Source organism: Mus musculus, chromosome 3, assembly GCF_000001635.26.
Source record: "Mus musculus strain C57BL/6J chromosome 3, GRCm38.p6 C57BL/6J".
Classification (NCBI taxonomy): Eukaryota; Metazoa; Chordata; class Mammalia; order Rodentia; family Muridae; genus Mus; species Mus musculus.
Genome location: NC_000069.6, coordinates 14,593,417 through 14,617,121, shown reverse-complemented (window position 1 = coordinate 14,617,121; position 23,705 = coordinate 14,593,417). Strand labels below are relative to the sequence as shown.

General features: G+C 39.1%; 2 protein-coding genes across 6 annotated transcripts in view; one reads left to right on the top strand and one right to left on the bottom strand.

The window, feature by feature from the left end:
- The first annotated feature begins 5,865 nt into the window (after nt 1-5,865).
- On the top strand, nt 5,866-10,833 carry Rbis (ribosomal biogenesis factor). 3 transcript variants are annotated; one of them, NM_001099674.1, is made up of 4 exons: nt 5,866-5,912; nt 7,465-7,581; nt 9,829-9,945; nt 10,714-10,833. In NM_001099674.1, exons 2-4 carry the CDS (start codon nt 7,468-7,470, stop codon nt 10,774-10,776), a joined length of 294 nt encoding a protein of 97 aa, NP_001093144.1. In that variant the 5' UTR covers nt 5,866-5,912; nt 7,465-7,467; the 3' UTR covers nt 10,777-10,833. The 3 variants fall into 3 exon arrangements, with proteins under 3 accessions (NP_001093144.1, NP_001334135.1, XP_017175196.1); NM_001347206.1 differs by having other exon boundaries at nt 5,901-6,105; XM_017319707.2 differs by having other exon boundaries at nt 5,901-6,105; nt 10,047-10,833.
- Nucleotides 10,813-23,705, bottom strand: part of E2f5 (E2F transcription factor 5) — a 27,708-nt gene continuing 14,815 nt past the window's right edge. Inside the window, exons 4-8 of one of the 3 annotated variants that reach the window (NM_007892.2) lie at nt 16,076-16,119; nt 14,410-14,474; nt 13,217-13,484; nt 11,953-11,997; nt 10,813-11,514 (exon numbers count right to left, since the gene is read on the bottom strand). In NM_007892.2, the coding sequence (NP_031918.2) occupies nt 11,405-11,514; nt 11,953-11,997; nt 13,217-13,484; nt 14,410-14,474; nt 16,076-16,119 (532 nt within the window). In that variant the 3' untranslated portion in view covers nt 10,813-11,404. Of the gene's footprint in view, nt 11,515-11,952; nt 11,998-13,216; nt 13,999-14,409; nt 14,475-16,075; nt 16,120-23,705 lie in introns of all 3 variants that reach the window. The other 2 variants (XR_001783649.2, XM_006530051.3) reach the window with 2 other exon arrangements.

Genomic DNA, 23,705 nt, shown 5'->3' with positions numbered 1-23,705 from the left:
AATCAAAATGTGAGTCTTATTCTACATAGTTTCTTATATTGATGCAGGTGTATCTCTTATGTTGGGGTCCATCGTAGAAGCAGCTTATCAAGGCAAATGCCATAAAATCTTATAAGTGCAGGAAATGCTGCTGTTGGGTGGTTGGTTCAGGTCCAAATTTATTGTGGGTAACTACACAAAACAGTTCTACTGACTTTTATTGAGATTGCTTTCCAAGGGATCAGAACAGAACAGAATGTGTAACTAATCTTGGCATTAAAAAGTTTCCTAGTAACAGCAGAAACATGAGAATGTTTCTTGAAATGTCAGGCTAGCCAGACAACTCTTATATAGGCCTTAATATTCCACCTTGGGCTTACTATATTCTACCTAGGCCCTGACAACTCTTAGATTAGGAAGAGAAAATGATGGCAACAGCCCAGGGCAAGTTACAGTCTGAGCAGGGTATAGAAATCATCTACGTTGGTAACAGCATATGCAGAAGACAGAAGCCCGGGAGGCTGATGGGAGTCAAATGCAGGGGAGGAAAATAGACTAAATGCACTTATAAATGAACGATAATGGGAACCTAGCTCCTTACCAGTGAAGAACCAAATATTAGTTAGCATTAATAATAGGTTAGAAAGCTCAAATGTTACAGCATCCAATTGAGGATGTAGGGGTTAGCATGACTGATGCTTTGACCATTTAGTAGCAGAGACAGTTGCTTCGTTATCTTGTGCTTATAGACAACTATAATAGGTAATATGCATACAAGGCATACACTGGCCAGCTCTGTCCACTGAGACATAAAGCATCACCCTATTCTTGGTTTCTACGTATTCTTAACTAAAGGAAACCAGCACTCCACAGACACGTGATTGGTTTTATGGTTGGGAAAGCACAGATGCTAGATGAGTCTAGACTATGTTGTTACACTAGAAAGTAAGAGATTGTCAAAGAATGCAGGTGAGGGCATGTGACAGTTAGCTGAATGCTTGCTTAAAGGCCCAAACTGAGCAGTGTGAACATTAAGATAGCTACAATAAAAAGATCTTAATCTACTGCATAAGACAAGAACCTACAATTCTATACTGATATTTAAAAAAAACAATGAATATACAAATTGGTAGAGGAGAATGCTTTTAGTTGCAACAGAATGTAGACAATAGAAGGATGGCAATAGCTCAGCATTGTCTAAATCCATTTGAAGACAGGAGGATACACCCCTCTGTGACAGTACTAGTATATAGATTGTAGGTTAGAGCTCCTAAGGCAAGAGCAGTGAGTGGCAGGAGACACAGACCTTAAACTTTCTCATAAGGCCCTTAGCAACATCTTTCTATATTTTCTCAGTTTCCAGAGAAATTTGTCTTCTTTCCTAGTGTTACACCACTCTCTAAAAAAGTGTCTTCAACACATCTGAGATCCCCTGTTTTCAGCCCAGAACATGAGCATCATTGTTAATCATCAGAGGCAAGGTGATCAAATTTGTGGAATTTTGTGTTAAAATATGCTTTTAGTTTGTTGAGATTGTCGATAGCTTTAAGTGCAAGTCCCAAATAATTCAACCAATTATATATAGTGGATGAAAGTTTTAAAAGTTTTAAAGTTGGTAAAGAGCCAGGCAGAAGATATTTTAGGCTTTGTATGCTCTGTAGTCCTACTGAAACTACTCACTGGGCATTATCATTGGGCAATGAAAGAAGACAATAGCACAATGAGATTGATAGTGTGTCATGAAACACTAGCTACCAACACATAAATTTCATAGAACACTCACTATAGTGTGTTGTTCTTACTTTCACTCTTCTTTTCAAAATTATTTTTAGTGTATGGGCTGTATAAAAGTGAACGCTGGGGTTAGAGAGATGCCTCAGGGATTGAGAACACTAACTGCTCTTCCAGAGGTTCCAAATTCAATTCTAGGAACCACATGGTAGCTCACAACCATCTGTAATGGGATCTGATGTCTTCCTCATCTGGTGTGTCTGAAGACAACTACAGTGTATTCATATTCATAAAATAAATAAATCTTTTTTTTTTTTTTTGTAAAAGTGAACACTGGTTTAGACCTGGTCTTCTTGCTGTAGTTTCTAGATTTTTTTTTTCTTTAAGATAATCAGATCATAGCCTTAACAGTGTTCAGGCCTGGGTAACTGTTGCATGTCCATCCAGCCATTTTATGCTGTTATTAGTGTTACAAGGAGACTTCCTCATATACTGATACTACTGTTATCAAGAAACTTTCTTCTGCCCAAGTTGATTGCATATTATGTTCTATGATTTGGTGACCACTGACAGCAGAAATCATTTTGAACTTTGTATAGTTATCCACAATAAGGTTGGACCTGAATCAACCCTCCAGCAGCACTTTCTACACATATGTATGAGCTTTTATGGCTTTTGCCTTTTTAAGCTACCCCTGGGATGGGCCCCAACATAAAAGGAGGACACCAATATAAGAAGACACTTGGAATAAAATCCATTTTTTATATGGGTCAAAAGTTTTAAGTTCCTGAGACCTCTGTGGGAATTGACATTGTACTTGGCAGAACAAGGCATGTAGGTGAGGAACTGACATCCTGGTTGGCAAGTTAAGACATCACTACTAGCCAAGTCAAGGCATCCCACCACAGTTGAATAACCTAACAAATAGGAACAAGATAAGTATACAAAAAAGACATTTTCCTAAGGAAGTACCCAAACTCTAAATTCTGATTGGTGGAATAACTTGGCACAGATGTTTGTGAGTTGCATGCTTTAAATTTCTGTAATGTTCTGAGCAGGGGTCACAGTCAGTTCTCAAGTGTGGTCTGTAGCCCTAATCAATCAGTTCTGGGATGATTGCTCAATCTCTGTCTTATTGAGATCAGTGTTCATGTGGTTTTGGGGGCAACTTCTGGGCCCCAACGAATAGGTTTCTAGAATCTAGAATTATTTCTTTCATAAGTGGCATACTTTTGTGCATTTATTATAGTCTTTATGTATATTGCTAAGCATCATTATTCTTGCACACCCATAATCAAGGTTATGGTGACCTCTTGAAGAGAATACATGTGTCTTACCTTCCATTTAGGTTCCTGGGTATGGTGGCTTAAATATGCTTGCCCAGGGATTGGCACTATTAGGAGGTATGGCCTTGTTGGAGAAGGTGTGGCCTTGTTGGAGGAAGTGTATCACTGTGGGGGTGGGCTTTGAAGCTCCACCCTAGTTCAGAAGAGACAGTCTGCTCCTGGCTTCCTTTGGATGAAAGTGAAGAACTCTTAGCTCCTCTAAGCTGCCATGCTTCTGCCATGATGATAATGGACTGAACTCTGAACCTGTAAGATAACCCCAATTAAATATCCTTTATAAGATTTGCCATGGTCATGGTGTCTCTTCACAGCAATGGAAACCCTAACTAAGGCATGGGGTGTTCTGATTATTTTAGGAGACTGAAACCAGTCAGGAGAAGTAGATTAATGGGCTGATTTTAGAGTATCATCAGCACAAGGTTGGGTTTGCTCCTTAGACCACCATGACTTTGGTGATAGGGGGTTTTAATTATGTGTGGTCTCTTTTGCCTTACTCTTTATTTAACCCTTGAATTACTTCCAAGATCGTTGCTTCAGAATGGGCCTATATGAATGAAGCATTAGTGAGTCTCAGCAGAACTGAGGTTTTTGAAAGATGTGATAGTCAGTCTTGCTGACTTGATAAGATTTAGAGTCACCATGAAAATGAACCTCTAGGCATGTCTGTGAAGGCTGTCTTAGATTAGATTATTTGAGCGTGAAGGCCCACTGTGAATATGGAAAATTCCATTCCCTGGTTTGACTTGCAAACTACATAAAAAAGGAGAAAGGAACTGAGTGGCTGCACTTATCTCTCTCTGCATCCTGACTGTGCATGCTTCCAGCTCCGGCCTGATTGCTTCCACCATACTGGACTGCAAGACAAGTATTCCTTCCTTGAACTACATTTCTCAGGTATTTTGTTGAAGCAATGAGACAAATAACTAAAATAGATACATATGGTATATATGATTTTAGCCACCTTCAAGGCTGCTAGAAAAATTACAGGACAGCCAGGTGAGGTGGTGTGTGTTTATAATCCCAGCAACTGGGGAGGCCAAGTCAGTAATCCTGAAAGTTTGAGCCAGCCTGGGTTAACAATGAACTCTGGTAATATGATCTTTGTAAATATTTTTAAAGATTTTCAAAAGTCACCAATCGTTTTTTTCCTATACTTAATAGATCATTTGGTCACAGAATAAAATGGCATTTTGAGTTAGCATGTTCCTTATCTTTATTACCATAACATCCTATTCTGGTTTAGATTTCACTAATTCTCACAATTTTTTGTAATAATAGACTCAAAATCCCTTCAAGTACATAGGATTAAAAAAAAGTTCAAGGTATGCCTGATCTTTTATCTCTGATAGTTGAGCATTGTTCTTCCAGCTACAACTGAACCCAGGCAATCATAAGACATTGTGGGTTTTCTGGTTACAATACTTAAGCCAGTAGTACTGCCAGGCCATATTTCAAAGGTCCAGTTGTTTTCCCATCGTGGTGCCTTTATGTTCTCCCAGTTGCTGGATGGGATGGTCGCTTGAAGTCCCAGTTTCCCAGTGTTCTGTTGAGCCCCCACTAAGCCTAAGCAGCAGCATTCTCCCTAGCCCCTGTAGGGAAGCCCAGTCTTACCAGGTCCAACAAGGACCACTTAATGTGATAAAAGGGGTTACCCAGAAAGGATGCTGAGAAAATAATCAATGTCTGAATCTGGCAATAGCCTTCTATATAGGAGGCAGAGGGAAATACATTAACCTTTCTAGTTTGCCTTGTTAGCTGACAATAACACAGAAACGGATGTCTCCTTGCCTTGTATAATTCCTCTGCTTTTACCTGTACAACTATGTTTTTCCTTGGTATATGTAGCCTTATGTCACCATTTCAAACTAAAAGCTACACTCCACAGATTTTACAACCACGATGGTATTCTTTTACATATGTTGCTTTGCCTTGTACAAACATGTCAATAACTTCACATTTAAGGAACATACTTATGCCCCTCTCATTTGCTTCAGAATTCATAACTCTAGTTTTGCAAAATAGTTTAATGTTTTTCTATAAGTTTGGTTACTTGTGGCATCACTCTTACTCTCACACAAGGTAGACTTTTATTGTTTTGCCTTTCTTGGGGCAAGGGGATCTAATTCAAGGGCATCATTACCTGTGATATGAGCTTCACAGGTACTTATGTTTTTAGAACTTCACAGGCATTTTGAATACAAATTGGATATAAATATATATATATAATTTTGAATGATTTCTTGTACATCTGCTGTGCTGTAGGAAATTTTCTTTTTTGAACAAGTAAGTAACTTGAAAAGGATGCGAACTTTTTCTTCTTGTATGGACGCCGCCCTCGGTCGTGGCGCCACCTCTCGGACACTGCAGGGCCCGCGGCTTCGATTGGTGACACCAAGCATCTGAGACCGGAAGGACAGACTTCTCTGGCGAGAATGTTTTTCGCCTTTCGTGGGTGACGACCACCGGGTCAAAGGCGCGGGGTCCTAGCGAGGCGATGCGTGGAACCTCACCGGTGGGAGGCTTCTTCTCAAGTACCAGCTTAAACCTATGAAAAACGTCCATGGCATGCTAGTAGGCGAAGCTCCACTGAGTCGACTCCTCCTCCCCTTCGAAGGCGGCTCCTTCCGAGTGGGCGGGGTCACGGCGGACACGCCAGGCCCCGCCCAGGCTACTGTGAAGGGCCGGGCTAAGAGGCACCAGAGGGAGCTGAGGGCGTGGCCCGCTCGGGGAAGCCGGTTCGGTGGGTGGGGTTACGGCTGGAAAGCTCTCAATTGACTGGCTCGTCTTCCCGGAACTTCCTGTGTCCTGAGCTTGTGGATGGCGTCACTGTGAACCTGAGCAGCCGCGTGAACTTTGGTGAGAAGCTAATGGGGTTTTTCGGAGCGCTGGGGTGAAATGTTTGGGGCTCAGGCAGGGCGTGGTGGGAATGCTGGCTGCGGCGGCTCCGAGGGCTCTGTTCTGCCAACTTCTAGTCCTCTATCGATTCCTCGTGGGCGATCGAACTCCCGGGGTGCCCAGGCCCGAAACCTTGCGGCCACCCCTTAGCAGGGTATTTTAACAGTGTCTTCATCACAACTTTAAAATAGCACTTTTCCAAAATCTAGGTTTTAGTTAGGCTGCAGATCTTCTCGAATCTTTCTGTGTTTCCATCTTAGTAAGCATCGCTCGTCATTTGAGTCTGCAACACTATCCTTTGTTTGCTTAATGTTGATGTTAATATTTGTGCATGTAAAGTATCTGGTTGTGTATATATACGTACCCATTCTTTATTACTTCAGACTTAGTAAATAATTAGTAAGTAATAGATGAGAGGGTAGATGGGATGGAGGAGGTTAGATAACAGGTTGAATGACTTTTTACTTATTTTTACTCCTGTACGCATGCATTTTCTACTGTAATATTTTTGAGCAGAAGTACTGTTAGGGTTCAAGAGTGTGTTATGTGTGTATGTATGTTATGTATGTATGTAAATACATATGTATATATGTATTTGCACAATACATTCATTATATGTTGTATATATGGGAACATATATGCACATTGTGCATCCATATTGTTTGATTAAAAAACAAAAACATGCCAGGCACATTCACTGTATATGCATATTCCCTGTGTATGTATATTGAGGCTGTATTGGTGGAAGTTTTAGCCAAGATAGAAAGTTAGAGCAAAATGGAAAGGGAAGATATGACAGATTTTAGGCCAGAGCCAGTAGTACCAAGGATGAATAGACCAAGACATATTGCCCAGTGTATGTCAGGGCAACCATTGATGACTTTAATTTCTGGGCAGTTTATCATTTCATACTTTATAAAAATTACCACTGGGTGCAGTTGACTTGTGCAAAACTTTGGGAAACTTTCAGTAAAGAGAAAGATAAACAAAACAGTCTTTGTGGGCCAGAGTTGCAGCAGAAAAGCAGCCAAAAGCATATAGTGCAAGTGAAGATAATGAACTTCAGTAAATACCTACCACAGGTGCCTGGCATGAGTTTGCTTATGATCAAACAAAAGCAGGAAATGTAGCAGGAATGTAGAAATGTTCATGAGAAAAGCAGTATATCATAGTGACCGCTAGTCTAACTTGTATGGCTTTAAACCTTTGCATCACTTTTTAAATCTGTAAGATGGGGATAATGGTATTTACCACAAAGGGTCGGTTGTGTGTGTTGACAATACCAAGTTTAACCAAGAGCCCTTAACTAGGTGTCTCAGACCTGGTGCTAGGGATGCAGCAAGGACTGAGATGTGTGTGCCTCCTACCTCAAAACCTGGCAAATGTCTGGGAATGAAAAACAGGATTTATGTAACAACTTTTAAAATAATCAGAACTAAGATACCTTAAAATTTTACATTGATTTGTGGTTCAAAATATAAGCAGTTTAACTGAACCCTACTCTCTTTTCTAGACAATGGCCAAGAACAAATTAAAAGGGCAGAAGTCCAGGAATGTATTTCATATAGCTAGCCACAAAACTTTCAAGGCTAAAAACAAGGCAAAACCAGTTACTACTAATCTTAAGAAGGTGAGTATTTAAGTATTCTGGCATTGATTATAAGCAAAATGTAAACTAACAGTGGGATTTTGTTTTTTAAACCAGAAGTTCATAGCCTTCTTACTAGACAAGACTTTTTAAAAATATTAAGGTAAATACTGTTCCTTTTAAAATACAAATTTAAGAGGATTGCACATATACGAGGTGCTACACAATAGGCTACTAGGCTGTATGAGATTATAGAAATCACTGTTTAGACAGTATGAAGGATAGTTCTTACTAGTTCACTTGGCATATATTCAAGATTCCACTTGCAGAGGTATACTATGTAAGCCAGCAGCTTGGTAGCTAGTAGACTGGAATTTAAAAGTCTATAAAATGAAAAATTTGGCTGAAGTACAATTTTTTATTCTTCAAAATAGGTGCTTGAGCGATGGCCTAGCGTTAAGAACATTTATTGCCTTGGCAGAGGACCATGTCTCCCAACTGACTGTAACTCCAGTTTTAGGGATCTGATATCCTTGCCTGGCCTCTGTGGCACCCTTTATGCACATGGTGGATATAAACTTATGCAGATGCACATACAGAAAAAAATTATGTCTTTCTACTTCAAAATACATGAGAAAAAATTTTCAAGGCCAGCCTGGTCTACAGAGTGAGTTCCAGTACAGCCAGGGCTACACAGAGAAACCCTGTCTCCAAAAAAAAAAAAAAAAAAAAAAAAAAAAAACATGATTAAGTAGATCATACTTTAGCTTTCTAGGATGTAACAGTTATAACAACAGTCCACCACCACCCCACCCTGAAAATACCTGTAAAACCAAAAGGTTCGAAGTTTTTGTTTCTCTCAAGAACTGGGATATAGTTTCTAAAGGAGAACCTATATGGTTTCTTAACTATAGAGGAAGTAAAACTGGATGGGATGATAAGTCTGGAGTTTTCCACAGGCTTGTCTTTGTAGTTTGAAGGACCTGAATGAAGATGAGTTAATTCTACAGAGCTGGGGAATCCTGGGAGCAGTATCTTTTACCAAGAACATTCATCACTCCAAACCAGGAAAGAGTGTAGTCTATTTAAGGAAGATTGCTTTGTTGAACTATGATATACTAGAACTTTTACATAAGCTGAGAGGATCAGAAAAGGGTCTAAGTAGGTAGCCTAGAGTTCATATCTTTTCATATCTCCAGAAAGTAGTTTAGATTTGATGTTCGTGATAGACTAGAATTTGTGACAATGAATTTAATGAAGCCAGCCAGCAGCCAGCCAGTTGTAACTTTAGTTAGCTTAACATCTGGACTCAGGTCAACTGTGCTTAGCCAGGTTACCAAGCAGATTTTGTCGAGGGAGAAAAGAAATGGCTGTAATGAAGTGGTTGAGTCACAGTTTGGACTCCATGCTAGTGATGGGAAGTTTTTGAGTGGAACAGGTGAACTGTAAGCTGAAGGTGTCTTACAGGAGCAGGGGGTAGAGGTTGATTGTGAAGGGTCTAACAGCTCAGGACCTTCAGAGGAACAGGCATTAGACTAGGTTTGTTGAACTCATTCAGCAATGACTCCATACATACAGTGTCAGAGTCCGTGTTTTCAATGTTTTACAAAGCAGCAAATACATGTGGTGTTTCTGGGTGACAGTAGTCAGGGAGAAGTACTGGTTAGCTCATGAAGATGGTGGGACAAAGGAGCCAAAGGCTTTTAAGGAGAAACTGACAGTAGTGTTTAATGCACCATTTCTTTTCCATGCTTAGATTCAAGAGGGCTACTAGAACATCCTTCTAGAGAAAGTGATCCAGAAAAGGGCTCAAGAGTTTTCTATTTGAAGGGACTAAAAGCCTTTGTTCCAGGTTCCTTATCTTTAAGTGAGAGTTAAACACCATAGCTAGAACTGAGCAAATAAAGTTAATCTGTTTATATCTTTAAAATCTTAAGTGTGAAGTAAATCTACATGATTGCTATTAAAAACCTAAACTTCTGACTAAATTTCCTAGAACTATAGTTTTAGTGTGAATTACCAGTTTTATTATTATTACTATAGGATTTATATATTTTATACACTTTAAAAAAAATGTGTGTCTATGCCACATGTATGAATGACATGTGTAGGTGAAGAGTATACTTTAGGTCAGAAGATGAAACTCAGGTGGCAGCTTGCACAGCAAATGCCTTTACCTGCTAAGACATCTAGGCAGTCCAGTACTTAACTTTTTTATGCATAACAAGATAAAAAGATGAGAACATTTTATCTTTAATAGTTATGAGACTGTGGATGCTTTTTTAACAGATAAACATTATGAATCATGAAAAAGTCAACAGAATGAACAGAGCTTTTGTAAATATACAGAAAGAACTTGCAAACTTCTCAAAAAGCCTTTCTCTTAAATCTGTGCAGAAAGAGCTGGTAAGTAGAAATTAGTTGCTCTCCTGACTGAGGCATTGAAGGCTATTACTCTTTTTAAAGTGTAAATTGTCTGTGTTCTTGGTCACATGCTATGGACATAGAAAGAGGGTCACTTGAGGATGAATTAAGGCCTTGCTGGAAGCAAAGAGATACAGCCTCCATGGACCGGATCTCCAACAGCCATGCCAAAGCGTATCTACTGAATGTTCCATAAAAGTTGTTTTTGGGTATAAGCTCCTCATACCAAAGCCCCTGATCTAACCTGTTTTCTGAAGGAGACCCCACACCCCGCAAGCTTATTCACATACTGTTTGCAGTACCCAATAATGCAAGATGTTCCAGGTGTGCAACAATTATCTTCTGATCAAAGTCTTGTAAAGGCTCTAAAGCTCCTTCAGAAAAATAATTCTATAATTCATGGAAATGTTTGCCACAAAAATTTCTTCAGGGTCCCAGTCCTTCTAGAAAACATCTATTCTGATGTTTACCCTTGATATAATGAAAAACAGTTGCTTCATTCTAATGTTTGCAGTAGATACAATGATTCTACTAGAATTCCACTATCATTTTTATTTAGCATTTTGTTGTATCTGGTATATTCAGCCATATTCAAACATTAGGTCTAAGTATGGACTGTATTGTATTTCCAAAGGTAAACAAGGAAACTAGAGGAATGAAAGAAACTGGGTAGTAGTTTGTATTCAAGGAGTTTTGGTCTGCTGCGACATAAGTGTTTTGTTTTTACCTTCCTTCCTTTTGATTCTTCAGAAGCACCATGAAAATGAACCAGCTAACGTTGATGAAGCGACACGACTAATGGCTCAGTTGTAATACAGAGATAGTGCATCACATTCCCCCAAAGATCAATAAAGTCAATGTTTCATACAACTTTATTTCTTTAAATCTTGTTAATGTACAGGCATTGGCACATTTTATAATCAAACTACATAAACAGATCTTTCCTGTACTCTAGGAAAGTGGAATGTCAGAAGTCAACAAACTGATAGGCTTAAAGTGCTAAAACAGAAGGCACTTCACAAAATCTGTTCACTTAACAGTGATATCCTTCACTTTATATATGGCAGTGAATGTCTGTTTGAAGGATACATAGAAACAATTTTGCGGCAAAACATAAGACAAATAAGTGATCTTCTGGACAATGTTTTGTTTGGATGAACTGGAGCCTGCTGTAACTGCCCTCTCAGGAGAGGAAGCTACTGAAAGAAACTGAATGTGGTCACTGGAGGGGCAGCTGCTGGACAGGTAATCATTACCTCTACCCCCCAGAAGCAGGCAGAGCCCTTTCAAGTTTTGTGAAGTAAAAAATAAAATGTTAGGGAAGAACACTTCAGAATCAGTGAACTAAAAAGGTGTTACATTCATAATTTTAAATACTTAGGTTATTAAAGAATTCTAAAATGTTATAGAGGTAGATAATAGTCCCAAGTTTCCATGGAATCTAATAATTTAGTATCTGAACATCAAACAGATCACAAACTCCTTCATTATCATCTAAATTAAAGTTGTAGTCATCTGCTGGGGTAGGAGAAAGCCGTAAAAGAGGAAACACTGCAAAGGAAAAAGGTTCACTGTTAGAGTTGGGTTCTATATGAATTATGATGATTAACAGAAAATTTCTCACAGCTTAGTCCAAAAACTTGCATAAAAGCCCATTAAATAGCAAATTACAGATAGTTGACTTATAATAATTGTTTCATACATTTCAAAAAGCACTCTGACTAATGTTAGTCATAGTTCAGTGATTCAGGTGAGCAGCATGAAATTACATGTGGTAAAAGTGCATACAAAACTATTGATTGTGACATATACTCCTGTTCCAGTGTGCAAATAGTTGTCAATAAATGTGGTAAGTATTCCTTATGGGTTCTTTCTCTTAAAATGCAAGTAAATAAAAATTCTAAAAGATTCTACACTTTAATATTGAGTCACATGACATTTAAACTCTAATAATGTATGTATATCCAGTAGTAACACTTTTCAACTTACCATCAGAAGACATCAGTTCATCAATGATGTCTCCACTAATAGATCCTGTTGGAAACATAAATGCAATAGGGGCAATTGAATTTCAATAGTGATCGTCACATTACTAGTTTGCGGATAGAATAAAGGTAAAAGTCCTAGAACATGGTAAGAATAATCTCATGAGTACCTACTACTTTCTTGGCACCAAAGTGAAGATGGAGAGGCAAAGCTTCCCCGTTCTTCTAAAACTTAGTTTGTGTCACAAGTGTGATATAATTCTACTCAGCAACATTCTCCTGTTCAGTTTATCTCTGTATCTTATACATCAAAACTTACTTTGCCCAAACAGTATTTCTCATATCTGCTTATTACTTCTTTTTCCTATCCCCCTTAGTAGCACCCTATTCTAGCATTAATGTTCTCTCCACTGTCTAAGTGCAAATATCTAGTTTTCGGTCTCTGAAGCTCCTGAAAGGCTACCTTATGATTTCCAAAACTAAAGTTTCCAAATCCCCCTACTCCATGCTCATCACTGCACAACTTCTACTTTCTCATGTACAAATCTTAACTGGTTTATTAGCATTTTCATCTGATACTCAGAATGTCTAATGTGGCCCCAAGAGCTTTCTTTATACTGAATGATACACAGAAAATACTCAGTTCTCGAAGTTTGCTATTGTTCTTTTAAAATTTTCGGTGGAAGCCCAACTGGGTTTAATCTAAAGCATATACAGTTTATTTGCCTTATATATTCCAATTAAATTGAAATTAATTAGTACTTTCTTAAAGACTATACTTTCTCTTTTGCAGCTCTTCAGCTATAGTGTAAAAATACTTATGAAAAGAAGATATACATAACATAGGCAACACAAAGTTTAAAAACTGATCTGTGTCAAAGATCAGTAAAGTAAAATCTTTCTAGCTTCATTATTCATTGTGAAATCTCAAAGTTATATATATAAAATAAGCTTTTAACATTTGCAGTGACGTTTGTATTTGCTCAGACACAAAAGTTCTAAACATTGTAACTGAATATTTCTGTAATCTATAAGTATACATACATGCATGTACATTATGTACATATATACACACATGTATATGTCTAGCAATATAGAAAGGATATGCCATAAAATCTTCCTAATATCTATTCTAGTGACAGGCATATAGACTATAGAATAAGGTTATTTTGCCTCAGCTATGACAAATTCAGGATAGATCTCTGGGCTGTTTCATAGAGTATTCATGTTTTCATATGACGTTTTTACACCAAAGCCTCTGTACCAACCTGAAGATACTTCTGCAGCTGGTGTCTGCTGGAAAGTCTGGCTTCTTTCGGAAACATGCTGCTCAGGCAGGTTTTGAGCAGCCATGGTGGATTTCTGTGGAGTCACTGAAGTTGAGGACTGGGAGGAAGGCTGTGTGAGGTCATCAGGTGGGGGAACAGGAAAAACCACTGGCTTAGATGAACTGGACTCTTTATTTATAAGTAGCACATGGATAGGCCCTGAGTGACTCTTCAGATTTATCTGGTATTTCTTTTGTCCATTCTGTCCCTGTGAAGTTATTGGGTATAAACAAGTCAATATTAAAAACACCTAGCTAACTTGAAAGATTCAAGCAAAGACTAGGAAAGTCATTAGGATCTAACACCTAAATTCACGGAACAAAGTCACTTGGTTACAACACATGAAAAACTCAAAAACTGACTTTAGTAAAACAGGAATCCTAACTTGTGCCTAAATGGTAAATTTTGCTCAAATGGTAATTATCAAAGAAGTAGTTGTAGAATTCTACACAATTAACCTGTCCCATCCTTTCCCCTTCCCTTCTATTTCTCTCCTGCCCCCGCCCCTCCATCATTCCTTGATAGCCTTTTACTACTACGTTGTCCAGGTTGGCTTCAAACCTCAGTCTCTCACTTGCTGGGATAATTATAACCTGGGTCCACTGCCATCCACTTCACTGTCTGTGATGTTACCTGGTGGTGCTCAGTAATGTCCTATAACTGCTCCACAGGCATCAACTCCAATCTCCGAAGTAAACTACCACGACTGGTATCTCAACATCCTGTTTGAATTTACAAATTTCACAAACCAAAACCTTTCCACCCACCAGCCAAAAGACAACTAAGTTGATTTCCTACATAGGTAAGAAAAAATTTTTTCAAAAAGGTAATTTGCTTCTTGAGGCTTTAACAAATAATAATGTAAATTCCTAAATACTTTAGATTAGGGGAGAAGTACAGATTTCATTCAGCCATTTTTACCAAAGGTATTGTAGATGTTCGAATTTAGATATCAATGATTTTAGATATATATCTTAATAGCAATAACTCAAAAATGTTCAAATTCCAAAAGTTCTTGTTTGGCTCAAAAACACATTTGTCTCTCTTAGGACAGTAGCTCTTTTTTTTTTTTTTTCCTTCACTTGTATAACAGCTATGCTACATACCATTTCTATAACAGCTGTGCTACATACCATTTCTGGAATAGGTACTTCCAGCTGTGTACCAGAAGGTGCCTGAATGGCCAACAGTGTATCACCTGGCAAAATAAATAAATACTTAACAACGGTAGGAATGCTGTAGATCATAAGTAATGTTGTAAGGGAGATCTGAAATCAGAAGTGTAGGTTTAGTCCCAGGATACCAGGTTAGGTGGTGCGTGTTTTTAGTCTCAACACTTGGGAGGTGAGGGCAAGAGAACTAAGAATCCCAGGATAACCTTTGCAAAACAGTGAGTTCTAGGCCACCACGGGCTACTTGAGAATTTCTCTTAAAAAAACACACACACACACAAAAACAGAAATACAAATACAGGCTCATCTCATTTGGTAGAGTGCCAGCCTTCTATCCCCAACACCAGGTAAGTCATGGGTCATGGTCATGGGCCATAGTCATGGCACATGCCTGCAATTCCAGTGCAAAGGAGAAGAGGCAGGATGGACCAGAAGGTCATCCTTGGCTACACAAAGAGTTTGAGGCCAACCTGAGACCCTGTCTTAAAAAAAAAAAAAAAATCAGAAACCTAGGCCCGATGATGTCAGAGTCAATAAAATGAAGGCCCTACCACCACCCTGCTGCACCCTGCACATAAAATGAAGACACGTCAGCTCATAGACTCACAATTCTCAGAATTAGCTCTTCTCACGGAAATTTTCTGATCCTTATTTTGTTTTACTTGGTGTTCTGTATATTCTGAGACTATACACCCTTTTAGTCTCATATAAATACTGTCTCTTAAAGCAGTTAAACCATTTAAGCAAAAGGACACTAAAGACTAGGTATGACAGACTAACAGGTTACCCTCAAATAAACCTACTTTGAAGCCATATACTACAGAGCTTTTATGCAATTTCAGACTAATAAAGCTTTCCTCAAACTTCATTAAAATGCATAAAAACTGTGCTGGTAAAATAGGACAAGGGCATTTGTATTACCAATAGTCTTTTCATTGAAATTCAGTTTGTATATGAAATGATAACTTGGCCAGTTGATCACTCTGGGTGGGCAATACACATGTTGTCTTTTGAAACATGCATAATATAAACAGGCATAGAGTTTTATTTCACAATTTTGGATGTAGTGTCCTTCACTTTAGTGAACATATAACACTGTCACTTCAAGCAGTAAACATGGGACACAGAAGATGGAGCAGGATTAAGAACAAGATTATAAAACAGATTCAGATAACTGCTCACCAGGTTTCACTTGTGATGACTACTTACTGTAGAGTTTCATGACAATACTTATGTTTCCCATTCCCTATATCCAGCTTAAGCTTCAAAAGGCTGTTAAGTCCTGCTGACTTAAGTTCCTTGTCCCTTGGTTGCCCTGCTCTCCCACACATGAAATAAAATCTGTGAAAGAGGTTACTGCCATAAAGAGAAACAGAAGCAACCTAGCAACACACTGCTGCAGAAAAAGGCAAAAAATATTCCCAACTCCTGAAAATATCAACAGGCTGAGTGTATGGGGAATTGTGAGAATCTACAGGTTGTTCAAAAAATATAGCAGGTGGCAGTGACCCATGCCTTTAATTCCAGGAAGCAAATCTTTGAACTAGAGGCCAGCCTTGTCTACACAGAAAAACTTTGTCTCCAAAAACCAAAAATAAATAAGAATAAAAAGATATACAGTACTTACCATGAAAGCAATTGCAGATGTCTTCGTGAGTTACATAAGAAAATGTACTATCATAAGAGTTAAGGAACAACATTTATATCAAGGACTATACATTTTACTATACCTAAATGCCAAATTGAAATCCAGTGAATCAAGTCACACAAACTGCAACATGGTCACACAAACAAAATACAACTTTTTAAGTAGTGATTCTGGTTCATGACTTCTGAGGACTTCTGGGGTATGATGGGGACACACACATATACGATGTGGGTACACAGAGAATGGATGGGAAAGAGCATCAACACTGGCAGAGAGCAGGCTCAATTATCCTGGGTAACTACCCATTTTTTATTAGAATTAAATTGCTACAGAAAGAGACTCATAGCTCCTAGAGACAAAATCGTCACAGGTTCGCATGGGAAGTAGAATGGTGTGATTAGAAGTCAGGAGAAAGCATTAGTCCAGAGCTGTTAGGGTCTTCATATAAAAATCAAGGTGGAGAAAGAGAACCATCTCAGAAGTGGTTACTTTGAATATCCTGACCAACTCTTTACTATATTGGCTCCAGGTCGCCTAGGATGATGAAGGCATAGGATTACTGCATCTTGGATGCGTGGTCAGATGGAGGTTCATATGGTTTAGGACTGAATAAATTCTCCTGGATGAGCCCTTGCTGTTTCTAAGAATTGGCTAAGTCATAGTGACTTGGGTATGGTCAAAAATCTTATAACGTTACAAACCAGGGTAACAAATTCTAGATCACGTCAATGGTTTCTGAATTTTGGGTTCCACAGAACACAGCTTGAAAATCCCCACTGGTCTAACATGAGTATGGAGCTCTGGCCCCCACACAAATAACAAGATAACAGAAGGAATGCTTTGTATGGCTTACTCAAATATTTCTGTGAGGTGAATAAAGGTAAACTACAAAATTTCCAAAAAATTACAGGGGATGGTAGAACATGCCTTTAATCCAGCATTTGGGAGGCAGAAGCAAGAGTTCCAAGTCCAGCCTTGTCTACACAGTAACTTCCAGGATAGCCAGGGCTACACAGAGAAACTGTCTCAAAAACTCAACAGAACAAAAAGTACAGGTAAACAAGCACATAAAAGAAATCTCCAAGGTCTCTAAGGAAAGATGGTGATGTGTAAAGAACACAATGACCACATCACAATAACTGTTCTTGGGATAACATTAGGCAACATTCCTTTAAACTCAAATTAATTTTTCAAAACTGAAAACTACTCAGTTCTTATGGCCTCAGAACTGAACATAATTATTTAAGGAACTTTACAATAACAATAATATTCACAGAGCTCTGTCCTAAGCCACAATACTGCATTCTGTCTGTTGGTACACTAAAAATATGTATCCTTCTCGCCTCATTGCAACACAAATATGTTAATACATACAACTTAAAATGATAGTATGTTAAAAATACTAGTCTATGAGGCATCTCAGGAGATCTGCTGCACTCAGACTTAGGTAAGGACCATACCTAAGTCCCAGAGCTACTAGGGAGCCCAGTGGACTCAGGACCCATCACCCCCCAAAACCTCTGTCCCCTTCTGGCTGATCCTTTCTCCTGGGACAGACTGTTAGCTAGTCTGCTCCCCTGTAGACTCCACAGACTGAAGCACTCGGGAGATCTGCTGCACACAGGGAAACAGCCCACAGCCCATAGGCCCCACTGGAGAATAGCTCCACAGCTCCTCTCAAGACCCAACAGTTTGAAGGCCTCACAGGAGATCTGCTAGAGCCAGGGCCGCAGGCCTACCAGGAGACCTGAAGCAACCTAGGGACAAAAGAGGCAGACTCCAGACAGAGTCACCCAGAAGAGCAAACACCAGGGATAATCAGATGGTGAGAGGCAAGTACAAGACCATAAGCAAGGGAAGCCAATATATGTGGACATCATCAGAAGCCAGTTCTCCCACCACAGCAAGCCCTGAATACACCAACACACCTGAAAATCAGGAAGCTGATCTAAAATCCTATCTCATGAAGATAATAGAGTCCTTTAAGGAAGATAAATAACTCATTTAAAGAAATGCAGGAAGATACAGCTAAATAGGTAGAAGCCCTTAAAGAGGAAACAAATCCCTTAAAGAAATGAAGGGACTAAGGTAAAAGAATAAAACTCCAATTTCTTCTTTCTCCATTCTAAGTTAACTTAGAGGCATGGCTCCCTCCCTTGAGGTCTGAGAAAAAAAAAAAATCACAAAATGTCCCTAGCAGTTTCAAAATAGACCCAGCAGCTGGAGCTGGCTGATAACAACAGAGTGGGCTAAGAAAACCTAAGTCTTTCCCAGGTCAAGGTGCTCCTTTTGGATGTATGCTACCTCCTTGTGGTCTAACCAGGTGCTGTAAACCAATTAGCTTAAAGACCAACATTCCTTTACCCTCTCATGTAATGCCAAGGCTTGGAAACCCCTGCTTGTGGTTTTTTTCTTTTATAAACTCTCTTCAGTTAGACCTGGAAGTTCACTCTCCTTCCTGTTCCATCAGGAGGGTTGGTGGCCCAAGCTCGAGCTTGAATAAAGACCCTCACATGTTTACACTGGGGTTGAGTGGTGGTCTCTCTGGAGTTTTTACAAACTGGGCACAACAGAAATACAGGAAAACACAAACAGGTGAAGGAATTGAATAAATCGGTCAAAGACCTAAACGTGGAAGTAGAAACAATAAAGAAAACACAAATGGAGGCAAAGCTGGAAATGGAAAACCTAGGAAAGAGGTCAGGAATCACAGATGTAAGTATTATCAACAGAATACAAGAGATAAGAGAAATTTTCAAGTATAGAAGATATGGTAGAAGAGATAGACACAACTGGCAAAGAAAATTCAAAACATAAAAACTCCTAACCCACAGCATCCAGGAAATTCAGGAAACAATGAAAAGCCCATACATAAGAATAACTGGAATAGAGGAGAACGATGATTTCAGCTCAAAGGACCTGAAACTGTCTTCAACAAAACCATAGAAGAAAACTTCCCCAACCTAAAGAAAAAGAAAGATAATGCCATAAAAGTACAAGAATCCTATAGAACACCAAATAAATGGGACCAGAAAAGAAAATCCTCTAGTCACATAATAAAACACTAAATGCACAGAGCAAAGAACGAATATTATGAGTTGCAAGGGAAAAGGGCCACATAACATACAAAGGTAGACCTATCAGAATTACACCAGACTTCTCAACACAGACACTGAAAGCCAGAAAAGCCTGGTTAGAGGTCACGCAGACTCTAAGAGAACATAAATGTCAGCCCAAGCTACTATACCCAGCAAAACTCTCAATCAACATAGATGGAAAAAACAAAATATTTGAAGACAAATCAAATTCAAACAATATCTATCTACCAATCCAGCCCTACAGAGGGGTCTACTAGGAAAACTCCAACACCAAAGAAAAGACATTAATATCTCACAACAAAGCCAAAAGGATAGAACCACATGCACAGGCCACCTACAAAAACAAACATAACAGGAATTAACATTCATCTGTCTTTAATCTCTCTCAATATTAATGGACAACTCAACTATAAAAAGACGTAAGCTAGGAACTCTCACTTCTGAATATCTACGCTCCAAATGAAAGGGCAGCCACATTCATTAAAGACACTTTAGTAAAGCTCAAAGCACACGTTGCACCTCACACAATAATAGTGGGAGACTTCAACACACCACTTTCACCAATGGACAGATCGTGGAAACAGAAACTAAACAGGGACACAGTGAAACTAACAGAAGTTATGAAACAAATGGACCTGACAGATATCTACAGAACATTTTATCCTAGAACAAAAGGATATACCTTCTTCTCAGCACCTCACGGGGGACCTTCTCCAAAATTGACCATATAATTGGTCACAAAACAGGCCTCAACAGATACAAAAATATTGAAATTATCCCATGTATCCTATCAGACCACCATGGCCTAAGACTGATCTTCAATAACAACATAAATAATGGAAAGCCAACATTCACGTGGAAACTGAACAACACTCTTCTCAATGATACCTTGGTCAAGGAAGGAATAAAGAAAGAAATTAAAGACATTTTAGAGTTTAATGAAAATGAAGCCACAACGTACCCAAACCTATGGGACACAATGAAAGCATTTCTAAGAGGGAAACTCATAGCTCTGAGTGCCTCCAAGAAGAAACGGGAGAGAGCACATACTAGCAGCTTGACAACACATCTAAAAGCTCTAGAAAAAAAGGAAGCAAATTCACCCAAGAGGAGTAGACAGCAGGAAATAATCAAACTCAGGGGTGAAATCAACCAAGTGGAAACAAGAAGAACTATTCAAAGAATTAACCAAATGAGGAGTTGGTTCTTTGAGAAAATCAACAAGATAGATAAACCCTTAGCTAGACTCACTAGAGGGCACAGGGACAAAATCCTAATTAACAAAATCAGAAATGAAAAGGGAGACATAACAACAGATCCTGAAGAAATCCAAAACACCATCAGATCCTTCTACAAAAGGCTATACTCAACAAAACTGGAAAACCTGAACGAAATGGACAAATTTCTGGACAGATGCCAGGTACCAAAGTTGAATCAGGATCAAGTTGACCTTCTAAACAGTCCCATAACCCCTAAAGAAATAGAAGCAGTTATTAATAGTCTCCCAGACAAAAAAAGCCCAGGACCAGACGGGTTTAGTGCAGAGTTCTATCAGACCTTGAAAGAAGATCTAATTCCAGTTCTGCACAAACTATTTCACAAGATAGAAGTAGAAGATACTCTACCCAGCTCATTTTATGAAGCCACTATTACTCTGATACCTAAACCACAGAAAGACCCAACAAAGATAGAGAACTTCAGACCAATTTCTCTTATGAATATCAATGCAAAAATCCTCAATAAAATTCTCGCTAACCGAATCCAAGAACACATTAAAACAATCATCCATCCTGACCAAGTAGGTTTTATCCCAGGGATGCAGGGATGGTTTAATATACGAAAATCCATCAATGTAATCCAGTATATAAACAAACTCAAAGACAAAAACCACATGATCATCTCGTTAGATGCAGAAAAAGCATTTGACAAGATCCAACACCCATTCATGATAAAAGTGTTGGAAAGATCAGGAATTCAAGGCCCATACCTAAACATGATAAAAGCAATCTACAGCAAACCAGTAGCCAACATCAAAGTAAATGGAGAGAAGCTAGAAGCAATCCCACTAAAATCAGGGACTAGACAAGGCTGCCCACTTTCTCCCTACCTTTTCAACATAGTACTTGAAGTATTAGCCAGAGCAATTCGACAACAAAAGGAGATCAAGGGGATACAAATTGGAAAAGAGGAAGTCAACATATCACTTTTTGCAGATGATATGATAGTATATATAAGTGACCCTAAAAATTCCACCAGAGAACTCCTAAACCTGATAAACAGCTTCCGTGAAGTAGCTGGATATAAAATTAACTCAAACAAGTCAATGGCCTTTCTGTACACAAAGGATAAACAGGCTGAGAAAGAAATTAGGGAAACAACACCCTTCTCAATAGTCACAAATAATATAAAATATCTCGGCGTGACTCTAACTAAGGAAGTGAAAGATCTGTATGATAAAAACTTCAAGTCTCTGAAGAAAGAAATTAAAGAAGATCTCAGAAGATGGAAAGATCTCCCATGCTCATGGATTGGCAGGATCAACATTGTAAAAATGGCTATCTTGCCAAAAGCAATCTACAGATTCAATGCAATCCCCATCAAAATTCCAACTCAATTCTTCAACGAATTAGAAGGAGCAATTTGCAAATTCATCTGGAATAACAAAAAACCTAGGATAGCAAAAAGTCTTCTCAAGGATAAAAGAACCTCTGGTGGAATCACCAGGCCTGACCTAAAGCTTTACTACAGAGCAATTGTGATAAAAACTGCATGGTACTGGTATAGAGACAGACAAGTAGACCAATGGAATAGGATTGAAGACCCAGAAATGAACCCACACACCTATGGTCACTTGATCTTCGACAAGGGAGCTAAAACCATCCAGTGGAAGAAAGACAGCATTTTCAACAATTGGTGCTGGCACAACTGGTTGTTATCATGTAGAAGAATGCGCATCGATCCATACTTATCTCCTTGTACTAAGGTCAAATCTAAGTGGATCAAGGAACTTCACATAAAACCAGAGACACTGAAACTTATAGAGGAGAAAGTGGGGAAAAGCCTTGAAGATATGGGCACAGGGGAAAAATTCCTGAACAGAACAGCAATGGCTTGTGCTGTAAGATCGAGAATTGACAAATGGGACCTAATGAAACTCCAAAGTTTCTGCAAGGCAAAAGACACCGTCAATAAGACAAAAAGACCACCAACAGATTGGGAAAGGATCTTTACCTATCCTAAATCAGATAGGGGACTAATATCCGACATATATAAAGAACTCAAGAAGGTGGACTTCAGAAAATCAAATAACCCCATTAAAAAATGGGGCTCAGAACTGAACAAAGAATTCTCACCCGAGGAATACCGAATGGCAGAGAAGCACCTGAAAAAATGTTCAACATCCTTAATCATCAGGGAAATGCAAATCAAAACAACCCTGAGATTCCACCTCACACCAATCAGAATGGCTAAGATCAAAAATTCAGGTGACAGCAGATGCTGGCGTGGATGTGGAGAAAGAGGAACACTCCTCCATTGTTGGTGGGATTGCAGGCTTGTACAACCACTCTGGAAATCAGTCTGGCGGTTCCTCAGAAAACTGGATATAGTACTACCGGAGGATCCAGCAATACCTCTCCTGGGCATATATCCAGAAGATGCCCCAACTGGTAAGAAGGACACATGCTCCACTATGTTCATAGCAGCCTTATTTATAATAGCCAGAAGCTCGAAAGAACCCAGATGCCCCTCAACAGAGGAATGGATACAGAAAATGTGGTACATCTACACAATGGAGTAATACTCAGCTATTAAAAAGAATGAATTTATGAAATTCCTAGCCAAATGGATGGACCTGGGGGCATCATCCTGAGTGAGGTAACAAATTCACAAAGGAACTCACACAATATGTACTCACTGATAAGTGGATATTAGCCCAAAACCTAGGATACCCAAGATATAAGATACAATTTCCTAAACACATGAAACTCAAGAAAAATGAAGACTGAAGTGTGGACACTATGCCCCCCCTTAGAAGTGGGAACAAAACACCCTTGGAAGGAGTTACAGAGACAAAGTTTGGAGCTGAGATGAAAGGATGGACCATGTAGAGACTGCCATATCCAGGGATCCACCCCATAAGCAGCATCCAAACGCTGACACCATTGCATACACTAGCAAGATTTTATCGAAGGAGATGTAGCTGTCTCTTGTGAGACTATGCCGGGGCCTAGCAAACACAGAAGTGGATGCTCACAGTCAGCTAATGGATGGATCACAGGGCTCCCAATGGAGGAGCTAGAGAAAGCACCCAAGGAGCTAAAGGGATCTGCAATCCTATAGGTGGAACAACAGTATGAACTAACCAGTACCCCAGAGCTCTTGACTCTAGCTGCATATGTATCAAAAGATGGTCTAGTCGGCCATCACTGGAAAGAGAGGCCCATTGGACACGCAAACTTTATATTCCCCAGTACAGGGGAATGCCAGTGCCAAAAAGGGGGAGTGGGTGG

Coding starts and splice junctions, on each gene's coding strand:
- Rbis (NM_001347206.1), top strand. CDS start 5,983: ATGCTGGCTGCGGCGGCTCCGAGGGCTCTGTTCTGCCAACTTCTAGTC. Junction 6,106..7,464: donor TGCGGCCACCCCTTAGCAGG/GTATTTTAACAG, acceptor TCTCTTTTCTAG/ACAATGGCCAAGAACAAATT. Junction 7,582..9,828: donor TTACTACTAATCTTAAGAAG/GTGAGTATTTAA, acceptor CTTTTTTAACAG/ATAAACATTATGAATCATGA.